This window comes from Drosophila eugracilis, unplaced genomic scaffold (genome assembly GCF_018153835.1).
Source record: "Drosophila eugracilis isolate 14026-0451.02 unplaced genomic scaffold, ASM1815383v1 contig_2171, whole genome shotgun sequence".
Taxonomy (NCBI): Eukaryota; Metazoa; Arthropoda; class Insecta; order Diptera; family Drosophilidae; genus Drosophila; species Drosophila eugracilis.
The window spans coordinates 528,630-549,291 of NW_024573057.1; the positions used below are offsets into that span (position 1 = coordinate 528,630).

General features: G+C 40.9%; 4 protein-coding genes across 7 annotated transcripts; 1 reads left to right on the forward strand and 3 right to left on the reverse strand.

Annotated features, from left to right (window-relative positions):
- Positions 1-4,195: 4,195 nt before the first annotated feature.
- Positions 4,196-5,944, reverse strand: LOC108110354 (WD repeat-containing protein 74). Of its 2 annotated transcripts, XR_005993756.1 has the most exons (4): positions 5,833-5,944; positions 4,726-5,773; positions 4,332-4,660; positions 4,196-4,271 (listed from the first exon to the last, which is right to left on the reverse strand). XR_005993756.1 is itself a non-coding variant. In XM_017219393.2 (3 exons), the coding sequence occupies exons 1-3, from the start codon at positions 5,918-5,920 to the stop codon at positions 4,546-4,548; spliced, it is 1,251 nt and encodes a 416-aa protein (XP_017074882.2). In that variant the 5' UTR covers positions 5,921-5,944; the 3' UTR covers positions 4,196-4,545. The 2 variants fall into 2 exon arrangements, 1 of the variants encoding a protein (XP_017074882.2); XM_017219393.2 differs by having other exon boundaries at positions 4,196-4,660.
- Positions 5,945-6,057: 113 nt separating this feature from the next.
- Positions 6,058-7,331, forward strand: LOC108110355 (mitochondrial mRNA pseudouridine synthase Trub2). 2 transcript variants are annotated; one of them, XM_017219394.2, is made up of 3 exons: positions 6,058-6,280; positions 6,371-6,583; positions 6,632-7,331. In XM_017219394.2, the coding sequence occupies exons 1-3, from the start codon at positions 6,151-6,153 to the stop codon at positions 7,240-7,242; spliced, it is 954 nt and encodes a 317-aa protein (XP_017074883.2). In that variant the 5' UTR covers positions 6,058-6,150; the 3' UTR covers positions 7,243-7,331. The 2 variants fall into 2 exon arrangements, with proteins under 2 accessions (XP_017074883.2, XP_017074884.2); XM_017219395.2 differs by having other exon boundaries at positions 6,190-6,303.
- Positions 7,332-7,371: 40 nt separating this feature from the next.
- Positions 7,372-9,367, reverse strand: LOC108110353 (SET domain-containing protein SmydA-8). Its single transcript, XM_017219392.2, has 2 exons — positions 8,807-9,367; positions 7,372-8,740 (listed from the first exon to the last, which is right to left on the reverse strand). Exons 1-2 carry the CDS (start codon positions 9,139-9,141, stop codon positions 7,414-7,416), a joined length of 1,662 nt encoding a protein of 553 aa, XP_017074881.1. The 5' UTR covers positions 9,142-9,367; the 3' UTR covers positions 7,372-7,413.
- Positions 9,368-9,414: 47 nt separating this feature from the next.
- On the reverse strand, positions 9,415-15,232 carry LOC108110352 (serrate RNA effector molecule homolog). 2 transcript variants are annotated; one of them, XM_017219391.2, is made up of 8 exons: positions 15,160-15,232; positions 14,670-14,822; positions 14,428-14,615; positions 14,093-14,369; positions 12,573-12,639; positions 10,531-12,518; positions 10,373-10,474; positions 9,415-9,630 (listed from the first exon to the last, which is right to left on the reverse strand). In XM_017219391.2, exons 2-8 carry the CDS (start codon positions 14,810-14,812, stop codon positions 9,561-9,563), a joined length of 2,835 nt encoding a protein of 944 aa, XP_017074880.2. In that variant the 5' UTR covers positions 14,813-14,822; positions 15,160-15,232; the 3' UTR covers positions 9,415-9,560. The 2 variants fall into 2 exon arrangements, with proteins under 2 accessions (XP_017074880.2, XP_017074878.2); XM_017219389.2 differs by lacking the exon at positions 9,415-9,630 and adding an exon at positions 9,706-10,026.
- Positions 15,233-20,662: the final 5,430 nt, after the last annotated feature.

Sequence of the window (20,662 nt, forward strand, 5' to 3'; positions counted from 1 at the left end):
TAATAAATGGATAAAAATTAATGAATAAGGAATGCCATACAGTCACATTAGGATGATGTATTTTTCTGATGTGCGCTGATGTAGGTAAAATGTGTTCTTCACGAATCGGTGCCCACGTCACCTGCTTCGTGCGTCATCGAAAATTAAATGAAAAGTAAGATGTGTCCGCTCCCCTTTGAGTATACTTTTTGCCCTGTTCGGCATTAATGGGATTTGCTGTAAGACTCCCAAGCTGATTTCAGCAACTCGAGCAACTGTTTGACAGAAAAGGCGGAGAAACGCCTCGAAAAAAGCTAAAAGAGGCGGCTGAGTAAGAGGCTTTCTTTTTTATCTGACCCAAAAGTCATTTCAATATTTCAGAGCCCCTTTTTAGCTGTGCCTTAAACTTTCCGAAAGGCTTGCGAATTTGCGTTTGTTGTTTTAGCCGCTTTCCATGACCATAGAGAGCCATTAAAAGTCAATTGGGCCAGAAATGCAAAGTGCCAGACAGTCTACAGTCGTCGAGTATACTGCCAGAGCACATATGCAACTCTCACAACTTTCTGGCCTCTGAGAAAATAATACAAATGTTCAAGGGTAAACACTGGAGCCCACATATTTTGTCCCTGCTAAATTCCGCTAAATTGACTTCGAGCCTGCCAAGTTGGCCCACATCCCAAAGTATTTGATATTGGTACGAAACCATTTCGGCGAGGGGCATGCTTGGCCCTTGTAACTCGTAACCAATCGTCAACTGGTAAAAGGGAAAAAACCTTATCAGCGTAGTTTAAAGTGTTGTTCTGTAATGGCATCCAATATGCTAACTACTTCATCGATTGATTGAAACCAGGGTTCTCTAGGGGTTTTTTTAAACCGGGGCTTCAGGGCTTCCGTTTCAATTTCTTCTCCAATGGATATAATTTCCGACGTTTCGGTCTTTACCAACTTGGCGAACTTCATTGTTGCTGCATCTCCTCGACGTCTTCTGCCGTCCACGCTTTTCTGCTGGCCAACGATACAAATCTGGGCCGAAATCCGGGGGACTCGGAGGGAGCCACACAGCCATTGAATTTCTTGCTTTCTTTACGGGCTTTAATGGGCCATTTCTCATTGTGTTCGAGTCGTAATAAGGCTCGTTGTGGCTTTCACCATTCGATGTGCATGCAAATAAACGCGCAGCTCGTTTTTACGGCCGCGGACAGCTGACACTCTGGGCTAAGAGATGCAAAAAGACGTGCCCAAGTGTTATCCAAATAAGCAAACATCCTCGATTCGAGGTTGACTTACCATTAGGCCGATAGGCTGGGCTGGTATATGGGGATGATGGGTTATAAGGACGTTGTTGAACTAATTCTGAATAAACACACCCCCGATGGCGAAATAGTCAATTTTTAAGCTATTTGCGAATTGCAACATAATCAGGAGCGCAAAGTTTGGTCTTACATTAAAAATTCCGAGCTGAGCTCTGCTCTGTCAAACATTGTCAAGCGATGTCCAACTTTGGCGGTTGTCAAAGCTCACGCGCCAAATTTCTGACGATGGTAACCAGAGCGAGGAGCCAACTTTCGGACCCAAATTATTTTTAAGAAAATAAAAGTTTTCTGGTGCGTATCTGAAACTACAAAAACTGCGCGAAAACTGAAACGGAAATATGAAATTAAAATTGAGGCAGCTTTCCCCGGGAGATTTTACACTGACATCCAGGTTTCAATCAAATTCAAATATCTAATTTACCTAAATGATCGCTGATTACTGTGAGGCAATGGTGATGCCGACATTCGGGAATGTGTGTTGAGGACAAGAGCAGGGGATTACACAAATCAGTATGCGTGCTCGCGATGGAAACTGCTTCAAAGTTATTACCTGTTATTTCAGTATTAACCTTCCCGACTTTTAGTTGAAAAGAGATAGTAAAAGTTTTCTGCTCGTCTTGCCTTTAGGTTATATTAAATTCCTTGACTTGACAGTGCCAAAAGCTCATTTACTTTAATTAACGTTGAGAATTTTCAACTTTTATTCACAGAGGCAAGTGACTCGAAACTAATTAAAATTCACTCCGAGTTATTGAGCGATGATAACAAAGAACCGAAGGACGCCAATAAATAGTCGACGGAGTAAGCAGTTATACGAGTATAAACGTTTTTAAAATTTGACTCCTTTCTGCAACTCCGATTCGAACTTCGGAAATTTCACAAGTTTGGAATTTTATTTTCCAGGCTTAGAAGCCACAAGCAGGTTATTTCAACAGGCCAAACTTATAAACCATAAAGAAGGCAAAGTTACCTGGCGAGCACAGTTCTGTTAGGTATGTAGTTTTCCGACACCGTTTAAAGCGGCGAAGTTCCTGACTGGAAAAGAGGGTCATTTTAAAGAATGTCTTCCCTTAAGACAACTTATTCGCAGAGTAAAAGGGTATTTATTTAAAATTTTGTAACTGATAGTGGGAAGCGTTTCCGACCTTATCAAGTGTATATATTCTTGATCAGGATCAATAGTAAAATCGATTTGCGTCTATCCCTCTAAAAGCTGCAAAATTCGGATTAGGCACGTTGATTCTTGAGATGACTGCACAGAGCAAGCGTCCTGCCACACCCACTCTAACGCCTACAAAACACGAAAAACTAAAACCGCTGAGATCTCAGGAAGTATAAGACCTAGAAAGTTGGGAAAATCATCCATTATCAAGCCCCGTCCACTTTTACGCCAACCAAGCTAGAACAAGATTAAACGCTATAGTCGAGTGCCGCGACTAAAAGATACCCGTTACTGTTTTACACAATTTTAAAAGATTCATTTTCTTAGTGGAAATTCCCCATGCGCCACCTATTGTCGGAGAAAGAATGTCGAGTACCGGATAGTGACGTCACTGCCCATGTGAGGCCTTATAACCTTTCTTCATAAGTAGCGAAATAATGGTCCGATTTGAAAAATCTTTGGTAAAACGATAGATATTAACAGAAACAAGCTATACAACGTCAAACGAAGGCATTCATTATATTATTATAGACGCCACAGTGTTCCGCAGTTTGTAGGCGTTAGAAATACGTATTCTTAAGCCTAACTTTCTAGCTCTTTTAGTTCCCGATATTTTTGCATTTTTGGTTTTTCGGGTTTTGTGGGCGTTAGGGTGGGCGTGGCTAGATGGAAAAAAACATGTTTGATCCGAACTTTCTATTACTTATAGTTATCGAAATATCAGGTTTTCTTGAAAATGCGAAAACCGTCTTTTGAGCTTGGTGGGCGTATGGGTGGGTGTGGCCAGATAATAGTACGACTAAAAGATGCGCTGGGACTCAAAGTTTATAAATACTGAATTTCAACTTTCTAGCTCTAATATTTCCCGAGATTTTAGTGATTTTAGTTTTTCGCGATTTGTGGGCGTTAGAGTGGGCGTGGCAGGATGCTGTAACAAACTTGCGCTAATCTCATCTTTGTATCTGCTATAGTTCCTGAGATCTCAGCGTTCATACGTCCTGATCAAGAATATATATACTTTATAGGGTCGGAAACGTTTCCTTCTATCTGTTACATACTTTTCAACGAATTTAGTATACCCTTTTACTCTACGAGTAACGGGTATAAAAATGTTTACCGTTATAGGAACACTGCGTTCTTTGTAACTACAAGTTATCGAAAGTTGGGATTAAGCGTGTAGTTTCCAATGATGCCTTCAAAGCTAATTATTTTTTTCACGTCTCATCTCAAATGCTATAATCTCGAAAACTATGAGAACTAAAAAGTTAGGATTAGCATACAAACCGCGGAAAACTGTGGGGTCAATAATATTCAAAATTGTGTTTTTGTTTTCCTTATATAACATTTTCATTTACTCAGTCGTTACATGCGTTCCAACATGAGGTATTGAAAATTATATTTTGTATATACATGTTGATATCTTACTTGTTATGATCGGATCGTTAATAATTATCAATCATTACAAACTTAAAAAGATCCAACACTTCATTGGGCTCACTGTCACTTCAGGTTAGCGAGGTCGTCCACGTACGTCGTGCTGGAAAGCTGAGATGAGGGTCACGAACCATCTTCAACGTCTGCTTCGTCATTTTTTCTCTTTCATCCGGCCTTCTATGACAAGCATTTCATATTTCCACTGTTCCGGTTGCTGTTGTTTTTGTGTGGGTGTTGCGAAACTATCACCGTCGTCCCGACTTGTTCTTGCTTATAATTCTTAATTTACATTAAATATTCACAATACTCACGTGCAAAGGAATCTGCTTTATGTTCCGTGGCTTGAAAGAGCCAGTCTAGCATGCAAATGCAAACGACCGCTTCTTAAAGAAAAATGTTACAAAAGTGATTCTTAAATTTATACTGTTTACTACTAGTACTACTACTTCTTTCTTGGTTTTCATTATATTAAAAACCAGATACAGCCTCCGGTCAACATGTTCAATTTCTGTGCGCCAATAAGTTTTGTAATACACTTTGTTATAGGTATGCAAATATCAAATCAGATGACCCAAATCGACTTGGGTGTAAACCATTTTCTTTAACTCTATCTTTATAAAATATTTTTTTCTCTTCTTATAAAGACACTTTAAATATTTACATTTTTTTTTTTGTCGGTTTTAAAGACTGTCTTAGATACTTTCGTTTTAGTTTGCCTTCCGATTGCGTAGTAGCAGACCCACCTTTTCCTTCAGAGTCATTATCGCTGTCACTGTTGTAAGACAAGACAACGTTTAGCAAATAAATCCAATCACTGAAAATAAAATATTATCTCACCCCACAGTGGCCATTTGGTTGAACAAGTCCTCGTATTCATTATCTACATGAGTTGCCTTTATGTTTTTTTGTGGCTTTACGTTATTTTCAATTTCCACCTCTGCTTCCTCTTCAAGCTTTCGATCCGCTGAAGCGTTTTCTAGCTGACGAATGAGGATCTTGGTGGCCTTCGATTTGACGTAGCATTGGTAGAGCAGTACTGTGGATTCAGAATGGTGGATGCGAACATATCGGTCTAGACTAGCTGAGCTTAGGTACTGTCCGGTGACGTCTAAGTGAAGATCACTGATTCCTCCGGTGAATCCTTTGTAAGTATGTACGTGAGTTTTCATGCGTCGAGTGTCGAAGGCCTTTAATGCGCCCATCGTAGTACCAGTGTAAATGAAATTTCCTCTCGCCACTAAAGTCGTAAAACTCATTCCGTGCTCTTCGCTTGCAAAACAAGCCACTGGACGACGCTGCTTCCGGGTATCGTAGAGACGAACGTATCCGATTCGCGAGCAAGTAGCCAACACATTGGGCCCATCTACGAAGCCTATGTCGCTGTCCCACACGGGCACTTCCAGCTGGAGATAGTCGTTGGGTAGATTCTTAGAGCTAAAGATCTGCTTACTATCGGAGCTGAGGTCGTAGACCTTTAGATTATTCTGCCGCTCCTTTCCACCTGTGGCTACAATGCCTCTGACCTGTGGGCACTGGCGCAAATGGTCAATTTGGTCACCCGTAGTGATGACCACAGGCTCAGTCTCATCATCCGTATCCAGCGATATGGTCTGTATCTGACCATTGCCAATACCGGCAATCAGCTTGTCGTTGTACCGGGCTAGTCCAACGATTGGTGCGGCGTTGAATGTCACTACCTTATTGGAGCTCACACCTTGTACAAAGGAATGCACTTCCGCGGTATTCTTCGCCCTCCCGAGCAAAATTTCCGTAGCAGCTTCGTTGCTGAAGGCCAGTGCTGTGACGCGGGAGTCTTTATCCAGGGCTGCCAGGTCGCTCAAGTTACTTTGTCTATATGGGGTATTTTCCGAGGCAGGAACCAGGTCTGAAAGAGTTTCTAAGATTAATGAGTTGTTATTCCTAAGAAAAACCTCTAAGACTGACGTTTAAAGGAGCCCGTGTGTGTTCCCACAAACAATTCGTGCTTCGCCGTGTAGTTTGCATGCCTGACATTTGCCGTAGTCCACTTCATTGTTTATATATCTAATTTAAAATGTGAAGAAATTTCCACGTGCAGCATGAATAGTGTGACCAGAAATTGTACCTACGAAATTTCCATGTGAGAAACAGTGTTGCTCATTCCAGCATTTAGCTAAAATTAACTCAATCTGGCTAATAACTGGTTGAATTGGGAGCACTGGATATTTTCTCAGCTGACCGTGAACGTGTGGATTTACATTTGTTTATAACTTTGGATCATAAATGACCCTGACCAAGATCTACGATGCTGCCACAGTATTTAAGCACTTGGGCGGGATTCTGAATGTGTTTAAGCCACCAGGCATGAAGGTGAAGCACGTGCGGAACGCCATTCTTGGCAACATTTGCAAGGGTAGGAGGATCAAGAACACCTATGTACGTACATATGTGCGTACACATATGTACATATTTATTTAATATAATTAATTCTGGTCGTTTGCAGGTCTTAACGAAATGGAGCAACGGGGGCCCCGTAACTTGCAGGTGGACAGACCTCTTATAGGCACAGGTACCGCCGCCGATCCTGTGTTGCACAACATAGATGGTCAGACGGATCTGTCGGACCACGTTTTGTCCGCAGGACCACGATACCTTCCCCGAGACCTTAGCTGCGTCACAGTTTCGAGCCTTGGGGATTATACTAGCGGAGTCTTGCGTAAGTCAAGAAGAGCCCCTAGAATCGACAAATAAAGACTCTTTTTAGTTTTCGGGATCAACAAGGGAACGGGTCAGTCCATCAGCATTCGAAAGAATCGCCCTGTGCGGGTCTATCATATAACCGGCCACTTCGGCATTGCCACAGAGAACCACCTACCAGATTCACGGATCACTATGCGCTCCAACTACCGACATGTGTCTGCGGACAAGATCAGCGGCCTGGTCGCCTCCATGCAAGCTTCCCACCAACGTAAAATGTTCGAGCTCTGCGGCTTCGGTTTGCAAACCCAGGAGGCCTACGAACTCGCCTGCAAGGGCCTCCTCCGTCCAGCGGACGACAGCCAACCCATTGTCTACGGAATAAAGATCATCCATTTCGAAAGACCGGTCTTCACGCTGGAAATTCATGCCATCAATGAGACGCAGGAGTATTTAGCCATTCTTATTCACGACATGGCTTTGGAACTCCGCACCGTGGCGCACTGCACTCAGCTTCGCTGCGTGCGACACGCTCACTTCGATGTGAAGGACAGCTTACTCCGGCATGCCTGGCACTTGCCAGGAGTCATCAAGAACTTCCGCCAGCAACGTGATATCCTGCGGGCCCACCCACAGCTCCTCCGTCAGCACCGAGCCGAACTACAAGCTACGGCATGATTAAAGTGCCTTTTTTGTACCTAAATAAATGTAGTCGTTACATTTCCTAACATATTAAAATATTTATCTATTTCGATAAAAAAAAATAACTAAAACTGACTGTATTTCTTTTTTATTTTTAGTTTTATCTTTTCCGTGTTTTTTTGTTGTAGTTTTTCGTAAAATAAAAAATTATTTTTTACCATTGTCTCGTTTTTGATTGTAGGGAAGGATCATAATTTGTTTCTCACACTCAAATATCTCTTTCTGCAGCTTGTCTTTCAGCTTTTTGCAGGCTACAGAATCCTGCTCCTTATTCATGACCACCTCAGCTTCTTTCAGACGGACCTGTGCTAATTCCAGAAGCATCTTTCCCTCTCCTGAACGTCTTCGTGCTTGCTCCTCCAACGTGTGGGCAATCTCGATAAGAATGACCGTTACGTAAATAGCGAGTTTGATACTGTGTGGATCCAGACGCCGGCATACGTTGTACAGTTCATCGCAGAGACGCAGCTTCCTATCCAGTTGAACATTACTGAGACCACTCAATTCTAATCCAGCTTCGTTCCCATACAACTGGATCAACGTGTGTTTTAAGTTGAACGTGTGAAAGTGGTTTGGATGCAACATCTGGCTTAGTCGGGCTAGAAGCAGTTCAACTTGATTCGCAGAAGGACAACCCGCCATTAGACCGTCCACCTCCTCTGTAATATGGGTCTGAAGCTCGGCCACGTATGTCCCATCCACCAGCATTGGACAAGAATCGCACTTCCACTGTGTGTTCTCGTCCAGCGGATCCACTGGCAGATGTCTGCCAACACAGGTCTGGTTTACATCCCCCAGACATGCCAATGCACTTATATAAGTCCCATATTCCGTTGGATCAAGGCAACGGCTGCAGCGGCAGCTAAAATGCTTTGTCAGGCGGAGATGGTATTGGCGGAGCTGAGTACCCCATAGGATGTTGGTGTATGTGATACGTAGGTGGTCGCCTTTCCGCAGGTCGCAGCCAGCTCGCACTGTAATCTGCTGTGTTTTCGGATCGAATTGAAAGTCGCAGTTGGGCTGACAGGCATGCTCCATCATACACGCCTGACGAAACAACCCGCTCAATTCCACTCCGGACGGCAGTTCTATGACCATGAAGTTTGTTTCGATGATGCCGCACAAGCGATGCAGCAACTCCGGTCCGCAATCGTGCAATAGGTTCGGCTTGGTTTGCTTTAGCCTACGTAGAAACCGCTGCTGCAGGTAACTTACCACCCTCTTTTCAGCCTCCTCATGCAATTCGGTGCCCATTCGCTCCTCCTCGTGGGACTGCATCTCCAGGAGGGAAGCCCATTTCGCTGGACACTGTCGCTGCAGCAGAAGGCACTTGAGCACCAAAAGGGCATCGCCCCTAAAATAATCGTTCAAAGTGCGGATATCGACCCGAGCAGGTGAACCTGATCCAAGACTAAGCACACTGCATTCCAGGGCCTCGTGTGCACACCCGGAACTGCAGATTGGCCATAGGCATCTGGAAAAGGGATAGTTTAAATGGAGTATTGGGTATTGGTGAGGATTGACAAAAAGGGTCTTTCACCTTCGACACTGGTACTTGCCCAGACGGCATGGCGTGTAACAGCCCACACACAAAAAAATCGAGGCTTCCTTTTCTGCGTCGGAGAGGTGCCACTTGGGACCAACCACCAGGGGCTCCTCGATGAACACTACTTGTCTAGCGGCAATATCCTGGGTAGCCATAAGAAACCTACCCAGCTGAGCATCCTGCTTCTCTCTAAATGGTCTACAGCTGCGCTTATGCTGCGGCCAGTGTTGCTTCTGGTGCTCTTGGTCGCAGTAACGCACCATCTTACACCTGCTACAAGCTTGAGAGGCAGCCATACCGCAAACAGGACAATCCGCACTCGACCCCATATTTCCTGAATATATATTTTGTCCACTGGGAAAGTGCAGCACAATGTTACGTCGGCAAAGCAAATTTTATTTTTGACTAGGTTGATTTCAGCATGCCGGCGACTGCGCGCTTATTTTTAGCACGATTTTCCAAATGATCATCTCTTGGTTTCAGCCAAGAGTACTAATATATCTCTCTTAGAACTAGCTGCCTCGCACTGCTCTCTGTTTACTATTATTATAAAGTGGGATCCCACAGGGTGCTCTGCTAAAAACAACGTTGGAACCTCTACATTTCGCATTTTATTTGAACTTTATTTTGTTTTCTTCCGTAAAATACAAAAGTATACCGTACAAAATAGGCGTCAATTGAAATAACTTAATTTGTTTAGCAATTAATATGATAAATACAATTGATTTAGTTTGTTATCTGGGCACTACTAGTATGGTTCTTGCGGCGCGTCCAAGTCCCGGTAGTGTGATCTGGGTCGATAATCAAAACCACCGGGTCTGTAAACAACGAAAATGAATAAAGATATTGGAATTATTTACGCAAGACTAGGGTCAAGGCAAAGAGACAAAGTATTACAGTTTTTTAGGCTATGAATTCGCATTTATTTCGGGAAAATGAAAGTTAGCAACGTTATTTATCGGATTATTAAATACAATTGGCATAGTATTGTACAGGAAAACGGATATCAGTAGACGTATATAAACCATATTTATATGCATTGCTTGAATTGCTTTTAAAACTTGAGCCAACCTCGCCAAACGATAAAAGCTGCATCGAGATGGCTTATATTCATTAGTATTGTGCTAATCAATTAGTCAAACATATCGGAATTGGCAGGCGCATCCAAATCATGGTAACCGATAAGCCGGCGCTGGTGTTCCAAAGGCAATTCTCTGCAAAAAATTTGCGACACAAGAAAGTTGTGACAAATTTCGATTTAGACCAACAAAAGAGAAATCAAAGTAAAAAGAAAAGAGAATAAGATACCTAAATGCTAAAGTGTGGGGGTATTAAGATTGAACTTTAGTTCTCTGTAGTGAAAAATTAACTTAGTTTATATTGTTTTTTGTTCGCTTCTCTTTAGTACAGCAAGGAAAAGGTGATGAGTATGAGAACTATGTTCGGAACGAAGTTGAACAAACAAATAAATTATATTATCCACTGATCGATTCATGGAAAACCTGCTGTAAATCCTTCCTATCATTCCTAGACTAAAACTATTTAAGACGATATACTAACCTGCGAACGGGAGGGAAATTGCGTCCTCCACGACCCCCCATCATGAGTGTCCCAAAACCGTAAGGCATTGCCGAAAAGGGTGAGTACATTGGCGGGCGGTAGCTATTTAAGGAACGAAAAAATTAAAGTTAAGTTTAACGGGCAAGTAATAAACTTACCCTCCTCCGCCTCCTCGGGCAGACTCCGATTCTAAGCGCTTGGAGCTGCCTGGATGCTCTGGCAACTGTGGGCGCTTGGGATCGCGCAGGTAGTTGTTAAAGTACTGCACCTCCTTTCGTACTTCGTCGACCTTCTCCTCGTGCTTGTTAAAGATGTGCTTGCGGATGAACTCGGGACCCTTAAACTTTTTGCCCGATAATGGGCACAACCACTTGTCTTTCGCCAGCTCCTGAGTGTTAGCCTGCACAAACTTTTCCACCTCAGTCTCGGCGTCCTTGGCTCCAAGGTCCTTTATCTCTTCATCGCTTAGTAACTCTATCTTCGTAAGAAACTGTTGCAATTTGCTCTCGTACGTCTTGATGTACTCCTGAATATCGTTACTGGTAACCCGAACGGGAGCTGGACCTCGGGCATGGATAATGCCACAGCGGTTTGGCATCTCGTCCTCGTATGGATATTCGCAGTGGTTGTAATAGTCTACGGAGTGCACAATTCGCAAGTACAAAACCAAGCGGTCCAACACGGTTATTAATTGCTCGTCCCGCTCTATGGGTTCTCCCTCACTGTCCTTATTTTCACCGGTGAGGCCGAGAAGCTCTTCTTCCTCGGCCGACGCCTCTTCGATGAGATAATCGGTAATGTTTTGCAATACAGGATTTTTCGAATTAAAGCCATATGTAGAGCCGCTCCCATTCCCTGAGGATTCACTCGTACAGTTTGCATTCGACCCATCTGTAGCTGACGTCCAAAGCCTGAACTTCTCGTCCAGATTCAGAGCGATTTTAGCGCATAGCTTAATGTCGGATCGCACCACTTGCTTGTGGGCAGTTATGCCATTGGCTGGGCGTACCCGCCGACTCAAGTCTCGATTGACTATAGCTCCCATTTCACAATCTCGTAGACGCTGATTATTCAGACCCCAACAAATCTCTTTGATGTTAACGTAGCGCATAAATGTTATCCATCCTCGGCGATACCAACGGCGCTCTGCCAAAGGATCTGCGATAGCCACCCTCAGAAAGCCGTTAAAACGGTTGCACACAGCCTCGATTTCGGCTCTGGTAATGGAGGGGGCCAAGTTGCGAAGAAATATTGAAGAGGTGCGGTGCAAGGCCCTTGGCTGTCCATCCTTTATTTTGTCCAAGTCAATAGTTTCGGCTTCGACAACCTTGTTTTCATCAGCAGAAGGCTTTTGTTCTCCCTCTTCTGTTTCGTTTTCGTCTTTATTTGCGGACTTTTTAAGAGCTATCGAAGATGTTTCCAGTATCTTTTCTGCTTCATCATCCTCGGTTGTCTTACTTTTTGGGTATTGATCTTCAGGTTCAGAAATTTTCTTTTCGTTAACCTCATCTGGTTTAGGACTTTCTGGTGCCTCCTTTGCTTTGGCCGCATCTTGTCTGTCCCTTTCTGCCTCGGCTTTTTGCTCGCTTCTAAGGCCTTCTTCCACATCGTACTTCTCTTTAAGCTTCTCATCATCTGAACTAGAGCTAGATTCCGAGTCAGATGAAGAGCTGTCGTCATCGCTGCTATTTCGTTTGCGTTTCTTTGTCTTTTTTGTATCCGACTGTTTGTTCACAGCGCTCAAATCGATTTCTTTTGAATCCTCCTTGAACTCTTTTTTGGGCAGCACCTTTTCTGCTTCCTCATCGTCCCAGTTCTCCTCGTCAGAATTCACAGGTTTTAGACTTTTTCGCTGTGGAGATACAACTGCTGGCAACGAATCTTTTTCATTCAGCTTTTCCCCAGTGGGACTCTTTATGGTTTCCTCTACCGACTTTGTAGAGTCTATAGGATCGGAATTTCGCTCATAGATCACTGGATCCTTAGGCTTTTCGTCAAGCACTTTGAGGTCCTCATCAGTGCCGCCCTCGAGTTTAATAACGCAGGTGTCCAACAGTCGGATCAGGGCATCACCCTGAGAGGAATCCACCTTGACCCCCCCAATAGCTCCGTTCTCTAGCAACTCCACAAAAACATCAGTTCGCCTCTGTAATAAATGGTTTATAATGGTTGCGAAGATTGGTGGATAAAGCAACAGTACCTGTAGAAAGCCTCGTTGTTCATCGCTGCGCCTTACACTGTCCTCGGGATGGTATTTATTTTTAAACCTGTAGGAGTAAAAAAACAAGGAAAACGCTATAGTCATTTAGTTTTATACACTTTTAAAGTACTAATTTTGCTAGTAAAAGTTCACAAAGGGCCACCTTTTGTCTGTGCATGTTGAGTAACTGATGGTGACGTTACTGTCCATGTGAGGCCGTATAACCTATATTTCTTTATAAATACCGAAATGTTCCGATTTAAAAAATCTTTCCTAAATCGATGAGATTGGAAAAAAAAATGTTATACAAGGTCAAACGAAGACATTCATAATAATACTATGGGGGACGCAATTTTCCGCGGTTTGTGGGCGTGATAGTGGGCGTTGCCGAATGAAAACTCGTATCGAGCTGCAGTGGCATCTCTTAAAATAACTTTCTAGCTCTTACAGTTCTCCAGATTTTTGCTTTTTTCATTTTCGTTTTTTTGTAGGCGTTAAAGTGAGCGTGGCTACATGGGAACAAAATTATACAGACTGGGGCACCCTAAAAAACTACATGCCCAACCCCGAAGTTCTATCACTTCTAATTACAAAAAAAAATTTCAAAATTTCTTCAAAGAGTGAAAACCGTCTTTCGAGCTTGGTGGGCGTAAGTGGGTGTGGCGTGATAATGGTACAATCATAAGATGCGATTGCATCTCAAGATTATACATACTTAATTCCAACATCCTAGCTCTAATAGTTACTGAGATCGTGATTTGTGGGCTTGGCAGGATGTTGAAATATTATTATAATATACTTGCGCTGCGTAGGGACCTCGAGAATCTTTATGCTTAATCTCAACTTTGTATCTCTTATAGTCCCTGAGATGTCAGCGTTCATACGGACATACGGACGAACACGGCTTAATCGACTTGGTTATTAATCCTGATCAAGTTTATAGTGTCGGATACGCCTCCTTTTATCTGCTTTATACTTTTTAACGAATAGAATATACCCTTTTAACTGCTATAAAAACAGTTTATTTATTAGTATGGAAAAAATTCTGTGTTTCTATATACTATTATTTCTACTCTTTTGCTTCTTCGCCCGGCTGTTGGTAGTCAGTTTGGTTAATTTTTAATTGATTTTGACAGGTTTTTTTTTTTAATTATCACCGAAAATCTTACCTTCCAAGCTTAGCGCTTTCGTTATTTTTGGGATTGCTTTATATTTTTTTGGGCATTTACTCGACATTCGAATTTAAATAAATCGCGGTTTCTAAATATGAACACACCTCGGCATTGCTCGCCGGGTAATTAACAGAACAGAATTTAGTAGATATCAGTTAGCAGCTCTGCGAGATGACGCAGAAATTCTCAGAGAAGTCTCTGTCTCACAAACCCAATAAGCTGCAGAGAAAAACTTATACAGAAAGTTATGAGTGGCGCACAGAAGAACAGAACAAAAAACGCAAGGGACCTGCAGAGGCATCCGTATCAACCAAACTGTTGCGGATGCACCTCTGGTCAGCTACTAACCATTCCTCGTCCTTGTGAGCCACAAAGAACTCGTTTAGCTGCTGGCGTTTGAAGTCTGTCTTGTATTCGGTGTACTTGCGCATCACCTCTGAGTCGGAGATGTTTTCATCCTGGGTGTCGAGGAACTGTTTCAGGTTCAGCATAGCCGGCTGTGTTAGTGTGTCCCCGCCGACGCTCACGGGCTCCCGAGAAGGTGGGCCATGCCCCACGTGGGAATAGGGTGTGTGCATGGACTGGTAGTGGTCACTCCAGGCCTGCATTAAATACGGGTCATAACCTGATTTAAATAAAATTACATTTAAATCTAGAATATCCTAGCATCTTGTAGTATTTACCCCCAAACCGGGGATTGGGGCGCGCATCTGCGTCACCCCAATCAGGGCGCATTCTTTTACCGGGTGGCATATCTCGGCCGGGTGACCCATAGCGGGGCCTAGGCCCCGGACCCCGGTAGTCGCTGTAGTCCGGTCTATGACGGGCACCTCCGCTCCCGCCTGCAGAAGCTCCGCCCCTGAAGGGATTGCTGAAAAGTCCAGTAATGGTTTTATGTTATAGCTAAAGCCTATATACTACTTACCGTTCTGCCCACTCGTCCCGAGCTCCAGCTGATCCGCCCACAGGTCGACGTTCGTCTCGGCGTTCCGTGCGGTAACTTTCGCTGCGCTCCCCTCGGAATTTGTCACGCCGTTTACGGTCGTATTCGTCGTCCGAATCAGCCATTGTTGATTGTCTGCAACGGAGGGATACAAGTATGTATGTAAGTGAGTGATGATCGTGCTTAACCTCACATATTCTTTCTTTTGAAAGCATCCAAAGGATTTTATCGTTAAGAGTTGTGCAGTAGCCCATATAATATTGCAGGCTACTATCTTTCTACCCGAAACTTCAAATTTTTTATTTCTAAAGGCGAAACCAGCCGCCATCTTGCCAATTTGCGCATAAGCGCTTACGTGTTTAACAACGGGGCAATAAAACCAAATTGTTTTTGTTGTCACTAAAAGGTCTTGTGCTTCAAGATATACGGGCTTTTAAAACAGTTTTTCGTCTACAGGAAATAGAATAATCACCTTCAACTTAAATAAAATAAATTTTTCAGCAGAACGGGGCGTCTGTCAATTAGTGTGACCGCTTTCATGCAAGCAATATTTTTAAAATTATTTTCAAGCTAAAAATACTGAATTATTGAAAATACCCTGCTTCCACTAGCTTTAGATTTCTATATTCTTTTAGTCTATATATAATGCCAGTGTTTAAAGAGCACTTAAATTTACCACATAAATCAGTATTTATTATTGTCGCCGCAAGGCCGATCACCAGGAAATGCCTTCGGAACACTAGTTGATATCGCCGATTGGTTAGCGATATCAAAAACAACAAGAGTGTGTGTTGGAGATAGTGTTTTATTCTGAAATATGTACATTAGTTAGCCCAACCTGAAATACAATTACTTAGCCTACATACCGCAGTTTCTCTTCCCTCTCTTTGTGGTGCCGAAAATCGGTTTAGCCCGGGCCGCCAATTTTAAGCTCGTAAGCCCGATTTAGTGTTACCGAATAATATGACCCTAGAAATCCTCACACAAATAATACTGAATACTAAATTCAACCGTAGCTATTGATAGCCCTAATACGTTCCACGACAATTATAAAAGTTTTATTTTTAACATTAAAACTCATGACTGATATGATTTACTCGTAGAGTAAAAGGGTATATTAGATTCGTTGAAAAGTAAGTAACAGGTAGAAGGAAGCGTTTTCGACCCTATAAAGTATATATATTCTTGATCAGGATGAATATAGAAGACGATTGAGCCATGTCCGTCTGTCCGTATGAACGCTGAGATCTCAGGAACTATACGAGATACAAAGTTGAAGAAGATGAAGATTCTTGAGGTCCCTACGCAGCGCAAGTTTATTACAGCATCCTGCCACGACCACTCTAACAAATCGCGAAAAACTAAAATCGCTGAAATCTTCTCAACTATTAGAGCTAGAAAGTTGCAATTCAGAATGTATAATCTTTAGATGCCAGCGCATCTTATAGTGGTACTACTATTCTGTCACACCCACCCATACGCCCACAAGGCTCAAAAGGCGGTTTTCGCATGTTCTAGGAAAGCTGATATCTTGGTAACTATAAGAGAAAGAACGTTCGAATTAAGCATGTAGGTTTTTATGATGCCCCAAATGCAATCATATCTAGCCACGCCCACCCTAACGCCCACAAAACCCGGAAAACCAAAACTGCGAAAATCTCGGGACATATAAAAGCTAGAAAGTTAGGCTTAAAAACACGTATTAAAGAGATGCCGCTGCAACTTGCCACTCATCCGGCCACACCCACTCTAACGCCCACAAACCGCGAAAAACTGTGGCGTCTATAATATTATTATAAAAATTAAAAATATATTTTGCCTCCTAAAAGCTAATGACTGTGCATGTTATCCAACCCGTAAATATGCACAACTTAGGAAATTCATAAACAATTTTTCAATCACAACAGTTTCACAAAATCAAAATCAAATAAAAATAATATAAATCAACCACTACATTACAACAAGGAAGAGCTGAAGGGCCATCCCTCGCCACCAGGCAGCACGCAGCAACAAAAACCAATCACAGGAATCAAGACTAGGAAAATCAACAGGAAGCAGCAAATCGTGAGGAATTTAAAATTAATATTTTTTTGTTAGTTTAAAAATCTAAAAATCTAAATATTCATTTTGCTAGTGGAAATTCAAAAAGCCCAACCTTTTGTCAAAAAATATTGTTCTGATTTGAAAAATCTTTGGTAGATCGATAGATATTATTAAAAAATGTTATGTAAGGTCAAATGAAGACACTCATTATAACATTAACAGTTTACCGCGGTTTGTGGGCATTAGAGTGGGCGTGGCCGGATAAAAACTGACGTCAAGCTGCAGTGGCATTTCTTAAATACGTATTCATAAGCCTATCCTTGCAGCTCTTATCGTTAGTCTTATATGTACACAGATGTTCGATTTTTCGTGTTTTGTGGGCGTTAGAGTGTGCGAGGCTACATCGGTAGAAAATAATAAGGATTGGAGGAATCCTAAAAAACTACATGCCTAAACCCAAATTTCTATCAATTATAGTTACCGAAACATCATCCTTTCTACGAAAAGCGAAAACCGTCTGTCGAGCTTGGTGGTCGTATGAGTGGGTGTGGCCAGATAATGGTACCACAACAAAATGCACTGGCATCTTAAAATCATACATACTTAATTCAGAATTTTTTGCTTAAATAGTTCCAGAGATTTCAGTAATTTTAGTTTTCGTGATTTCTGTCAACTCTGTATCTCGTATAGTTCCTAACGTCTCAGCGTTCATACGGACAGATGGATGGACAGAAGGACGGAGTTTCAACCTTGAATCTTCAACCCTTCAATATACCTTTTTACTCTAAGAGTAACGGGTATAATTAATTAAGGGTATGAATATTCTACAGATGACTTCGTAGCGCAAGTTTGTATCAGCGCGGGTACACGATTATCTTCCTTTAGTGTAATGTAACAACTCAACCAAAACCAGGCATTTTAAATATATAATTTTTATTTTATTACACGTTTCATATATCGTATATATAGACTTCTGTTAGATTTATGTGTATGTATATATTTACAGCTTATTTATACAACTATACAAAGTGTAAGTGTATCTAGGCCTAAATAAATTTGTTGATACGAAATTATCATTAAAAATTTAATTATTCACGGATTAATTTGCAACTTTAGCTGCTGACGCCAGACCATCGAAAATCCCATACTCGACAGACACCTGTATATAATCGCCCCAATCAGTTATCTCTCCCTTGTCCTCCAACTTAATATAAAACTTCGATATTTAAAGTATACAAGTAATCATCATCTTATATTGTTAGATATTAGCAATTATATTAACATTAAGTAAACAGATTTTAAAGTTAGATGTCAGTTTCATACTTTTAAATTAGTGTACCTAGATACATATCCAAGGCCTATTTTGGACACTTCACCTCAAGCTAGGGTCGATCTTGGTGTATCCATAGTCAAGCCCGGGGAAATACACAGCAAGAAAAAGGTATGCATTCGCTTGCATTTATTTATTCAGTTTAATTGCTAACAATCTCTACTTCTCTCTCGTTATCAAAATCTATATACGGCAACTCAGGGAATATATGAAATATGGCAAGTTATTAAAACGAAATGATATTTGGTTGTTTGACTTATTGATTACTGCGAATAAGTAAAAGGTGAAGAAAACGTTTGCTGGCAGTGTAGCATGTAAATAATAATGCAAGTGAAATAGAAAACTATTTCTAGATAAAGATCTCGATCCGTCCTTTCATACATCTCTTTTTTTCGATTTCCATTTGCTATTTTATATTTTTCTACGTATCTGAAGTGTAATGGACTTCGTTTTGAATATTTTCGGTATGTTGATTAGATTATCGACTTTGTTTGTATTCCTCGTTACACTAAAATGCCATTAATTCTGTTTTAAGTTTGTATTCTCTATTTGTATTTTCCGGAAAAATGATTTTATTCGCTAAGTTCTTCGTCTTCGAATTGTGTGCGTTGTCAATTCATATACGTAGTTTTTGACTTAAAGATATACGCGAAATCGTATCTTGAACTGGCTTTTGTAATTGTATATATTTCGTAGATATTCATGTTATAATTAGATTTATATTACTGATTGCTAGACATTGCAAATGAAATTAGACTTATGCTGTCTCCCCTTTTATTTACTCTATGTTCGAAAAATGGCTGCGGTTCTATAATTTACTTAAACTGCATGGTAATTTCTATTTGGCAGTGGGAAAAACTAAGCTATTTAACTCAAGTCAACTTTAGAGGCATATCTTCCTTTCATATATAATGATTTGCGGCAAGCCGTGACCTTTAGCAAGGCTCAGTGCTCTTTAATATGTTCCTAGTTCAAAAATAACGAAGACGTCGTTAGCTGAAAGTGCTCGGGAAACCAATTTATATAAAGGAAATCATATCTTTGTTCAAGGTATATCTTTTTTTGTTTTTTTTTCCTGCTCTTGCTCTGCGGCTAAGGTATCGCTCGTAGTTACATGTATTTTTATATTGCTTAAAACCTTTCAATCACCCTACATCTGTCACTCGTCTGCTTCATCATCATTTGTTTTGCTTGAGGTAGTTTTTCAATTCAGGATCAATATCTACAAGTTGAACACAAAATGCTTTTAAGTGTGTGAGTGTCAATCAATTTATCTTAGGATTATAGGCTGTGTACACGGTCGTGGTAGTGGGTTATACATAGTTAGGTCTAGATATGGGGGCAAAACAAGTTACAAGTTTACACCTAACAGAAACCCGTGCATAAAAATTAAACATAGTGTCGAATTTCAAAAAACTACATAACGATTTTTTTCACGTTTAAGCTTTAGCTTTGTTTTGGTATATGAATGAATCTGTCAACAAATTGTTACTTTATACCATACAATCTTGTATTTTCGTAATTCATCAGGTTTCATTATTTGTATTTTTGTTTTTCGCATTCTTTGTTTTTATTCTAATAGAGCGAAAGCTATAAATATATACTCGTATTTATTAATATACGCATATATACAGATCTGAGGCGTGATTTAATATAATATTTAAAAGATTTAGCGAGGGTCTATCGAGAGTAATCATTATGCTTGACTTATACTATATTCAACACTCGGTCTGAAAATGCCAATATAGAATCAATCTTAAATAATGCGGCAGGTCATCCGCTCTCTGCCACACTCGGACTTTCATGGTTTTATAAAATAAATGGTATGTAAACATTTCATGTTAAATCTATTATATAGCCTTATTGATGTTTTTTCCTTTGAAATAGTAAAAAACCATAAATCCAAAATCGAAAATCGTAAAGATTCTTGCTTCTTGCTTACAAATTCATCCATTTTCAATCCTCCTTTTCTTCCTAGCCAATTTCACAGCCATTTGCATCGCATGCAAAATTTTGTTCAAATTCTGAATTCCTAGCTCATAAGTCTTTCACTCGCATCCCATTATTTCTTAACTTTTCCTTAGCAAAACGAAACTCATGAAATATGACAAATATTTGCCAAAATAAAAACACTTGGGTTTTGGTTTATGTTTTTGCATTTTATGTTGGCTTATTTTCGCTTTGTTTCAACATATTTTTTCATATATTATATACTTTTGCTTGATTTCACTTCTTCCATTTGCGGGAGTTGGGTAAAAAGGTAAAAATATTCCGTAATTCGTAATTCATATTACGATGCCTTACATTACATGTAGAACTACAAAACAAGGTATGCATAAATGTGACTTTGTATACTTTATATTATAATAATTGAACGTACTCGACTGTGCATGCTAGAAAAGCTCGATCTTAAACCGATTGTAAAAACCAAACATATATTGAGTTCGATGATCCGGGATCATCTCTAGTTTTGATCTTCCCTGGGGGTTCCCTCTTTTCAGATTAAGATTTAGATGAATAAATAATTCACTGCTTTCTGTTTGTCAAAGTGCAGGCTACATTTAATAAGACTTCTCATCATTGAAGCCTTGCGCTTGATCGA